Raw genomic sequence first — 11,337 nt, 5'->3', positions numbered from 1 at the left:
CTTTTGTACCGCTTTCAAGCATCAAACTCGTGGCTGAGTGGGACTCCACTTCCGGCCGCCGTAGCGAACGGACGTGTTATGTTGGGCTCCGTTGGAGCGGGTACAGCGGTCATGTCTGGCCGCGGAAACAGGCTTTTTGTTTCGGACAGTGATTATCAGGTTGTACTGCCAAGTTTGCCTACAGGTCGATTTGTTGAAAATACTGTTTTTTTTGCACGGTGACATCAGGGCCCGCCCATACCGGGTGGAAGACTTTCGTGATGCGCTTGCTCCGCTTTCGCTCATGCCGGATGTTATCGCCCTGGGGGCGTACCGCATGAACCACGTCTGGGCCGTGACCTTCAAGGACGCCGACTCGATGAAGGGGATACTTCGCTTTGCAGACCTGCAGGTTAAAGGTGCTCGGTGTCTCGTCATCGATCCTGCTAACCGAGACGTCCGAATGAAGGTACACTGGTTGCTGCACAGTGTACCAGACGAAGACGTGCGGCTCGCCTTTGGTGCTTTCGGGAGGGTGACAGATGTTGCAAAGGAGAAGTGGAGAGCACAGGGCGTGTCGGATAAGGATTCAACAACAGGACTTGTGACACTCAAGTTGAATCCAGGTGTCAAGCTCGACGACCTACCGCATCAGGTGAGCGTCAGTGGCGAATTGGCTCTAGTGGTAGTGCCTGGCAGGGCCCCGCTTTGCCTGCGCTGCCAAGGTACAGGTCACATACGGCGTGAGTGCCGCATTCCGCGATGCAGCTCTTGCCGTCGGTTCGGACACGAAGAGAGTCAGTGCACTCGCACATACGCAAGCGTCACCGGTCCCGGCAAAAGCGATGAAGCGTTCGAGCTGTACATGGATGAGGCGGACGCTGAGGAGACTTCGAAAGCAGGAAAAGGACCAGCGGACAAGGAAGTATTGCAGCCTAATCTTCAAGTCCTTGTGCCGCAGAAGTCTAGTGTTCACGCTAGCCCACCGAGCAAACCAATAGTTACCGACCAAGAGGATTCTGCGTTGGATAACGCGACGAACGACGACGAATCGAACATCGAGGGCGCCGAAGCACCCGCAATGGACGTTACTCAGGGAGCAGCTGGCGTCGGTGCCGGTATACTTCCCGGAAAGCGGCCGCGTGACCAGAAAGATACCGAGAGTGAGCAACTGGACGGCAGTGGCAGCGGGGAGCCGCCACCAAAAACAACCGGGAGGAGACGGCCGGCCGTCAAATCGCGGCCGAACCCGAACGTCCCATCCGAGTCAAGGCAGGCGGTGAAACCGCCTCCATAATCCTTTGGCCTGTGTGGCCAGGTGGACTCAGTAAAGACGGTGCTGGCTGTGATCTGTACGGCGCCTGCGAAAGACTGGATTGGGGAACGCTGCATGGAGGCTTTATGCACTGTGAGTTTAGTGTTTTGTTGCCCGCCACGATCTCTTATTAGCGGGCTTTTGTTACTAAACATGGCGGTTAATCTCGATGTAACACTTCGTCTAGCATCTTTATATGTCCGGGGTTTGGGAGCAAGAAGACGACAAAGTCAGCTGCGACGCCTAATTCTTGAAAATGACCTTGACCTAATCGCTATCCAAGAAACTAAGATTGAAAGCGAAGAGCTAACTGATCGTATGGCGTCGTCCTTTTCTTCTTTGTATGACGTATGCGTCTGCCATTCCGTCGGCGCGTCGGGTGGCTGCGTTTTATTTATTCGTAAAAGTTTAGGCATCAACGTTGCTTCCGTTGTGGCTTCCCAATGCGGTCGCCTTCTTGTTGTTGACTTTTCGTTTTCAAATTATAGTTATCGTGTTGTCTGTGTTTATGCTCCGAACGCGGTGAGCGAGCGCAGAACATTTTTCGAAAGTCTCGAAATGCATCTTAGGTGCGACAAGGTAGTAATATTGATAGGAGACTTCAACTGTGTTTGTTTCGCTCAGGACCGCGCAAAAAATTTGCCAGTGAGGGATAAGAGTGCTCAGCTGCTGCACTCTTTAATTAATGAGTGTAATCTCGAAGACGTTGGCTATTTGTTCTCTTGCGACGCACACCCTAAATACACGCATTTTCAAAGGGATAGCCACGCCAGATTAGATCGAATTTATGTCTCTGTTGAACTGGCTTCATTGTGCACAGAGTATGACGTTAAGCCCGTAAGCTTCAGTGACCATTGCTTAGTAATTGGAACATTTAGCAGGAAACAGCGGAGGTCACGATTTAACTGGCACCTGTGGAAATTTAACGTGAAGCTTTTAGAGGACGACAGTTTTGTAAGAGAGACAACGAAAGAACTCGATAAATTACTTTCGACGCAGGCCGCAAGCTATATAGTTGAGTGGGAGGAGCTAAAGCAGAGAGTAAAGCTTTTAGCTATCAAAACTGCAAGCGCAATTCGATATGAGGAAAAAAGAAAAGAGAAAGAAATGCACGAGGAGCTTGAGTTTTTGCTTAGCATGGATAGCATCCAGCCGGGAAGATATGCAGAAGAAATAAAAGCCTTGAAACGACAACTTGAAAACATTGACACTGAAAAGTATAAGGCAGCAGTGATAAGAGCAAGGTCGGAAAAATTTTGGGCGGGGGAGACGCCAACTAAGCGAGCGCTGTCAGATGAGAAACGGCACGCGTATCAAAAGGAAATACGGCAAATTGACAACCGAGGTGCTGTAACTAGTGACCCTGCTACTACCAAAAATACCTTTATAGAACACTACAATGAATTGCTTGGCCGTAAACGCGAAGTCAAAAATGGCTTTCAGGCAGAATTTTTGCGCCAAATGCCAAAGCTCGATGAGGATGTTAAAACGCGTCTAGAACGACCCATAAGTTTGACAGAAATAGAAAGTGCGATAGACGACCTTCCAATGGGAAAGTCGCCAGGACCTGACGGGCTTGGCGCTGCTTTCTACAAAGCATTTAAAGATTACACAGCCCAGATTTTGCTTAAAGTGCTAGATGAGTCATACGAACGTAAGCAGGTCCTACCTTCGTTTTCTACCTCGCACATTGTTTTGATTCCGAAGTATGATGAGCCAGGAAAACGCCTGTTGGTGGGTTCTTATCGGCCGATAAGCCTCACCAACGTGGATTACAAAATATACATGAAAGTGCTGGCGAAAAGGCTTCAAAGTGTAATACCGAGTCTGGTTGGGCCACACCAGACGTGCGGCATTAAAGGTCGAAGCATCGCAACTAATGTGCACGTGGTACGAACTGTTTTGGAGTGTTGTGACGCGATTGGATCTCGAGTGGCAATGATACAGCTAGATCTCGCCAAAGCATTCGATCGCGTTTCGCACGATGCCTTGTTCGAAGTATTGACACACTCAAACATAGGGCGAGTGATTGAGGAAGGTGTTCGAATGGTGTATGCGAACTGCACGACACGGATAATTGTGAATGGAGAGCTCACTGACAGCATTCGTGTGCTGTCGTCAGTGAGGCAAGGCTGCCCCCTGTCACCCCTACTGTTTGCGGCCTACCTCGAGCCTCTCTACCGGTCTATCATAAACAATGAACGTATAACTGGTTTTATGCTGCAGTCAGCACAGGTCAAAATGCTGGCATATGCAGATGACATCGCTGTATTCTGTTCAAGCAGAGAAAGCATTCAAGAAGTTACTGCCCTTGTTGAAAAATTCTGCCGACAGACAGGCTGTGAAGTAAATTGGGAAAAAAGTGCCGGTTTCTGGCATGGAGACTGGGATGTTACGCCTGAATACTTTTCTCGTTTGCAATGGTCAAAATTGCCGACCCAGTATTTAGGCGTGCCGCTTGAATCGTACCAAGATCCCACCCCATTCTGGGCTGGCCAAGCAGAGAGAGCGAGAGAGAAAGCTGATTCATGGCAGGGCAAGCCGTTGTCAATGTTCTCACGCGCTTATGCGTGCAATGTTTTCCTTGTGGCAAAGATATGGTACGTAATGAATGTGCTTTCGGCGACGCGTGTTAGCATTAAAAAAGTTCATCGTGTCTTTGCCGTTTTCATGTGGGCATCAACATGGGAAAAGTGCAGCAGAACCAACCTCTTTCTGCCTGTTAAGGCGGGGGGCTTGGGCCTTGTGCATCTCTTTTTGCGACAGGTTGTCTCGCGTTTTTTTTTCCTTCGTGATCAAAACGACAAATTCTTGAGGACGGTCATGCAAGTACGACTGTGTAAAATGCTTCCAGAATACGTTGTCTGTTCTGGTGAGAATATGAGTGGCGCTTTAAAAGGGTACATGCGCGAAGTTGTCTTGTCTTTCAGAATGTTGCATGCGCGTTTTTCAATGGAATACTTGAGCAAAGTGTGTAAGAAGAAGCTGTACAAAGATCTTCTGGATGTGATGATACCGTTGCCGATTTACCGTGCACCACACCGTGGAGGCCCCGGGCAGGATGTCTTAAAGCGTGTGAAAAAGATGCCAGTTAGGCCTTCAGTTAAAACGTTCTTCTTTAAGCTACATTCCAACACATTACCTGTTAAAACCTGGTTACATGAAAGAGGCTTATTCGTTCCCTGGACAACAGACTGTCTCCTTTGCAAAAAACCAGAGACAATCGAGCACGTCTTTCTGGATTGCTGGGACCCAGTCTTTCACTGGGATGTTCTCCAGAGAACACTAAAGAAAGACCTTCCGTTAGATCCGTATGGCATACGGTTCCTTCCAGTCGAGAGTGAGGGTATTCCTTTGGATTTAGTCAGGGTCCTGAGCCTCCACAGCCTGTGGAAAACAAGGATGCAAGTGCAACATGCAGATGTCAACACGCGTTCTGTACGCGAGAACTTTATTGAGAGTGTGCTGCTCCTTAGAGAAACGTATCGGGTGCTTTCTGATCCACCTGACTGGATCAGTGTGCTCGATGAACTGGCTGTCCTCAAAAAATTTTAAACCTTTCGTGACAGCCGAAGTCTGGTTGTTGCGAGTTTTACCATTATCGTGGATCTTTTTTGAATTGATGTGAACTCAAAACAGGCAATAATGAAAAAAAAAACTCGTGGCTGAGTGGTAGCATCTCCGTCTCACACTGCGGAGACCCTGGTTCGATTCCCACCCAGCCCATCTTGGAAGTTGCTTTTTATTTATGAAGTGCATGTCGGGATTTATCACTCACGACCAACGCCACCGACGACACCGGCTTTTCAGCTACACGAGCTCCTTAACGCTACCGCGTTAATAAGCAACTTCAAGAAAAGCTAGAAACTCAGGGCAAGCAAATTCAGCAACAGAATGAACAAATAAAAAAACTCAATGATTATATTGCAAAGCTCACTCAGCAAATGCAAACGCTAATTCACAGGATCTCCCCCGCAGAGGGAATGGAAAGTTCTTCCACTCCCCTCCCAGGTCGTTCCACCCCACTTCCGCCTCCTCCTCCCGCATGCAACAACACAGCATCTACTACTAAAACTCATATACCCGCCAGACGGAAGGCACCTCACCAAGACATTCCTACAGTGGTCGACTCCCAAAAGCCTGATCTGGCCGCCTCCATAGCTTTACTCGAAGAGAAGCTTGCGGAAATATTTGAATCTATCACCACCAGCACGACGAACGCATGGGCAGCTGGTGTAGACGCGCGGATAGCGATGCTCGAGCAGCAGATGCAGCAGCAACAGATCTAGATTCAAACTACTCTAGAAAAGCTACTCTCTACTACAGTATCTCAAATGATCCCACCCGAATCTCAGCCCCAAGATGGCAGGACGTCGACAGGACATTAAGGTGTGGCAGTGGAACTGCAGAGGCTTTCGTTCCAAGCGTAGTAATCTGCAGCTCTACATTCAATCCCTTCCGGCCGATGAAACACCAGCGGTAATCGCACTCCAAGAAACAAACTCCCCTGTAAAACTGCTCAATTACACTCCTCATACACAAACTGTCCTCAGTACAGAGTGGCGACGCTGGTTCACCGCAACTACACAGTAACTGATCACAACATGGACGTTGCAGATATCGACTTCCATTTGATAGAGCTGCTTCCCAAAGAGCGGAAAGGAACGAGTCTATTAATTATGAATATCTACAGCCCCCCGAAAGGAAATACTGCTCCTCTAATGGCGGCCATGAAAAAAACCCTTCAAATCAGCGCTAACCAACCATTGATAGTTGCAGGAGAATTTAATGCTCGCCATATCACATGGGGATACAAAACGACTTGCAGTAAAGGCGCCCGACTCTGGACACTTCTCCAAAATGAGGGCATAACCCTTGTCAATGATACGAAACAGTACACGCGCATCGGCAACAGTGTACAGAACAACACCACCCCCCATCTTACACTCACGAAAAACATAACACAATGCTATTGGACAAACACGCAAACCTCTCTTGATAGCGATCACTATATAATTGAGACCTCTTTCTCACTATCCTCCATAACCCCCCGTGTAAAGAGGAAACTCGAAATCACCAACTGGGATCGCATTCGCGATCTTCGTACCGCGGCCCCGAAGCAGATAGACCACCTTACAAATTGGCTGGCTAACCTCAACAAGGACGTGAACATGGCCACATCGGAAATGCCGTGCACACAAACCTCGGAGGTGATTGACAGCCAATTACTCCACATGTGGGAAGCTCACTCGAGCTTACAGAAGCGATGGCTTAAAAACAAACACAATCACCCCCTGAAGCTACGCATCCCCGCTCTCATAAGGGAAATGGAGACGAACGCGGCACAGCTCAGTCGCCAGCAATGGGGTCAAGTATGCGACCGCCTTGCTGGAAACTTAGGACTTAAGGACACGTGGCGGTTGCTACGATGCCTTCTTGAACCCGATCACGCCAAATATGTACAGCAGAAAAATGTGACGCGTCTTATCCATGGCATAGACATGGATAACGACATTGTTCAATCCTTAAAAGGTACATACCTCACAACCCCACCGAAGACACCCTTACCACAGTACCTTGGAACCCAAAACCATGAGCTAGACGAAGACATCACAAAGTATGAAGTCAGAGCAGCCATGCTCCAACTCCGCACTACGTCTGCTCCAGGAGCCGGTCAGGTCACGAACAAAACACTTAGAAACCTCGATGAAAACTCCATCCAGGCAATAACGGAACTTTTTAAAAAACACTGGCAAGAGGGAACGCTTCCCTCAGAGTGGACGCACGCTCAGGTTACCTTTATACCTAAACCCGGCAAACCGCTCACTCTTTCAAACCTTAGGCCCATTTCGCTAACTTCATGTCTTGGTAAACTTTTTGAACACGTCTTGAATCGGCTACATACAACACATGCAAAGCTGCTACCTTTTTTCTCACACAATGCTGGGTTTCCGCAGCCACCTATGCACCCAAGATGCCATGCTACAGATATCAGAAGAAATTCTCCATCCCCGACACTGCAAACGCACAAGAACATTGCTGGCTCTAGACTTGCAAAAGGCATTTGACAATGTCTATCACTCCTCTATATTGGGTGCACTATCCACTCTGAATGTGGGAAACCGAACACATGCTTACATTTCAGCATTTCTCCGGGATCGCACAGCAGAAATTCGGTTCGGTCCCCTAAAATCCCCCACTTTTACCCTCGGTAATAGAGGCATCCCGCAGGGATCAGTCCTTTCCCCTTTTTTATTTAACATCACACTCATCCCCATGGCTAAAAAGCTGTCACAGATCCCAAACATCTCTCATTCTCTATATGCAGATGATATCACCCTGTGGACCACCACTGGGAATGTAGGTAGCATGGAAGAAACTCTTCAGGAGGGGGCAGACATGGTGTCAAGATGCGCAGCTTCAATTGGCCTCGCACGTTCCTCCACCAAATCCGAGCTCCTGATACTCCACCCAAGCCCGCGGAAACACCACCAACCCTCTATGCTCATCCCCGTAGATGGTCAGCCAGTGCCACAAGTTCACAAACTTCGAATACTAGGTATGTTCATACAAGACAATGGCCTTAACACGGATACACTCTCCAGACTGATTAACACAACACATCACCCGCCTAATCAAACGTATAGCCAACAAGCACTGTGGAATGCGCGAGCAAGACCTCAGATGCTGAGTACAGGCATTTATTATAAGCCGCATTCTTTACTCGATTCCGTATTTATATCTAACAAGAGCAGAGACAGACAAGGTGGATACTCTCATCAGACAGGCTTATAAGGCAGCTCTCGGCTTACCTAAGCGCACCCCAACCTATCGACTCTTAGGCATGGGAGTTCATAACACCCTCAGCGAATTGGTGGAAGCCCACCGCATCGCCCAACTAGGACGGCTCTCCACTACCCCAACTGGTCGCCACATTCTTTCCTTTCTCCAACTTAGACCGTTAGGTGCCCCTCCAGTAGGAACTTATGCAGTTCCAAAGACAGTCCGCGATCACCTCACTGTCCACCCACTTCCGAAAAAGATGCATCCCCTTCATAACCAGGCCAGACGGAAAGCGAGAGCACGTGCCCTACACAGAGCACACGCGAACGAACCCCTCCCCCTCTACTCATCAGTCCGAATGTTCCCTCTGCGAGGCCCCGAGAGCTACATTCGAACATATTGTCACGTAGTGGTGACAAGGCCGTACACGCCAAAAGAAAACACAGGCGTGATGGTACTGAAATAACTCTTTAATGGGGGCTGACTTGCGCCCGCAAAAGAACTAAGCAACTCGGCGGCGGCGATAGAAACAAACGTGCTCGTCGGTCGTCGAACAAAGAATGCCCGTCACACTCGTCAACGCTCAATTTAAAGGCTGCACAGAACAATCTAGATAACGTCGCAAACAGCTACCCGCACGGGCTGGAACATTGTGGAAAGACACCCGAGTGGCCGGAACCTTCGAGACAGATCTCGGTGCATCTTGCGCTACAACAAAACTGATAAAGGTGTGACTCGCGACATCGAGCATTAACAAACAAAGATTACGGAACTGATACGCGGTCCAGAATCAGAGTGATAAGCCTGTATGCCGGCGGCAGTTAAAAAACAACAAATACTGTTTTGAAGGTTTCGCGGCATTACTCTCCCCTTAAAAAACATCGCCTCGATGTTCCAAAACAAAGAAACGTAAACATAAACACTGCGAAGTTTAAACACCACAGATTCTTTAACGCGCGTAATATGGCTTCAGTCGTACAACATGTACAATTTCTGGGCGTGCGCATCGCCGTTGTGATGCTGACGTTCCGTAGGGAATGACTTCATAATCCAGTGGTCCGACGCGGCGAAGGATTTTGTATGACTTAAAGTATCGACGCAACAACTTTTCACTTAATCCGCAACGGCGAGTTGGTGTCCAAACCCATACTTGGCCTCCTGGATTGTACAAGGTTTACATCCGCCTTGGATTGTACTCTGCGTGGCGTCGCCGTAAATTGTATCGTCGGCTGTCGGTGCGCTGTTGGTCTTTAATACGCAGCCGTGCGAGTCGTCGGGCTTCCTCTGCACGCTGCAGGTAGGCGGCGACGTCAAGGTTGTATTCGTTGGTTACGTGCGGCAGCATTGCGTCGAGCGTCGTCGTGGGCTCCCTGCCGTACACAAGCTTAAACGGGGTCGCTCTGGTCGTTTCCTGGACTGCCGTGTTATACGCGAAGATCACGTACGGCAAGATGGCGTCCCAGGTCTTGTGTTCAGCGTCGACGTACATAGCGATCATGTCCGCAATCGTTTTGTTCAGGCGCTCCGTAAGGCCATTGGTCTGGGGATGGTACGCAGTTCGTCGATGGCTTGTGTGACTGTATTCCAGGATGGCTTGCGTCAACTCTGCCGTAAACGCCGTTCCCCTGTCTGTGATGAGCACTTCTGTGGCGCTGTGTCGCAAGAGAATTTGCTCGACAAAAAATTTGGCGACATCTGCCGCGGTACCATTTGGTAGTGCTCTTGCTTGGGCGTAATATGTAAGGTAGTCAGTGGCCACAATGATCCACTTGTTACCCATAGACGAAGATGGAAAGGGGCCGAAGAGACCCATCCCAATTTGCTGAAAGGGCAGGATTGGGGGCGGAATCGGGTTTAGTAGTCCTGCTGGTCTGATCGGCGCCTTATTGCGTCATCAGCACTCACGACGCGTCTTCACGTAGTGGGCAACTTCGGCAGGCAATCGCGGCCAGTAATACTTCCCCTGGATTCGACGCAACGTGCGCGCAAATCCGAGGTGGCCTTCTGTGGGCTCATCGTGACGCCTGCAGAATTTCTTGCCGAAGGTACGAGAAGCTGCGCGGTCTTCTTGGGTGCGAAGTTCTTCTTCACGAGGAGGCCATTGCTTAACGTGAAGGTATATAAATGTCGCCTGAACACACCAGGTGGGGAAGCGGTCTTTCCTTCCAAGTTCTCGGCTAGCGCTTTCAGCTCAGGGTCTGATCGCTGTTCTGCGAAACTGCTGGCTCTTACCGGTCCTAAAAAGGCGTCGTCGTCATCGTCCTTCGAGGGAGCATCGACGGGAGCGCGGGATAAGCAGTCTGCGTCGGAATGCTTTCGGCCCGACTTATAGACTACAGTCATGTCAAATTCTTGAAGTCGTAGGCTCCATCTGGCAAGGCGGCCGGAAGGATCTTTCAAATTAGCCAGCCAGCAGAGCGCGTGATGGTCGCTTACCACCTTGAATGGTCGGCCGTATAGGTATGGACGAAACTTAGAAGTGGCCCATATGATTGCAAGGCAGTCCTTATCGGTCGTCGAGTAATTGACTTCGGCTTTTGCGAGGGACCTGCTAGCGTAGCCGATTAGTTTCTCCTGTCCGGCGCTCTTTTGGACGAGAACGGCTCCTAGGCCCACACTGTTCGCGTCGGTGTGAATTTCGGTCTCGGCTTTTTCATCAAAGTGGCCAAGTACAGGAGGGCATTGCAGGCGGCGCTTAAGTTGGTCAAAGGCTTCTCCTTGCGGCGCTTCCCATTTAAAAGGTACGTCAGCCTTTGTAATCTGCGTCAACGGTTTGGCGATCCGCGAAAAGTTTCTGACAAACCGTCGATAATAAGCGCACAGCCCAAGGAATCGGCGCACAGCTTTCTTGTCGCCAGGCGGTGGAAATTGTGCGATTGCAGCTGTTTTCTCCGGGTCTGGGCGAATACCGTCCTTGCTAACGATGTGACCTAGGAACCGGTGTTCTTCGAAGGCGAAGTGACACTTCTCTGCTTTTAGCGTTAGTCGTGATGACTGGATGGCTTCTAGCACTATCTGTAGTCGTTTTAGGTGGTCTTCAAAGTTTGAAGAAAAGACAACAACGTCGTCCATATATACCAAACAAATTTGCCACTTCAAGCCTTCCAGGACTGTGTCCATTACTCGTTGAAATGTGGCTGGTGCGGAGCAGAGGCCAAATGGGATCACCTTGAACTCAAAAAGACCGTCCGGTGTGATGAATGCGGTCTTCTCGCGATCTCTTTCGTCGACTTCTATTTGCCAATATCCGCTTTTCAGGT

The 11,337-nt window shown here is 49.5% G+C and overlaps 1 protein-coding gene across 1 annotated transcript in view; it reads left to right on the top strand.

The window, feature by feature from the left end:
- Positions 1–316: 316 nt before the first annotated feature.
- Positions 317–11,337, top strand: part of LOC146193351 (uncharacterized) — a 98,906-nt gene continuing 87,885 nt past the window's right edge. The window contains exon 1 of the mRNA XM_084600524.1: positions 317–634. Within this exon, the coding sequence (XP_084456650.1) occupies positions 317–634 (318 nt within the window). The remainder of the gene's footprint in view (positions 635–11,337) is intronic.

This window comes from Amblyomma maculatum, chromosome 4 (assembly GCF_055883805.1).
Source record: "Amblyomma maculatum isolate TAMU_Amacu chromosome 4, ASM5588380v1, whole genome shotgun sequence".
NCBI lineage: Eukaryota > Metazoa > Arthropoda > Arachnida > Ixodida > Ixodidae > Amblyomma > Amblyomma maculatum.
This window is presented reverse-complemented; position numbering and strand designations above follow the sequence as displayed.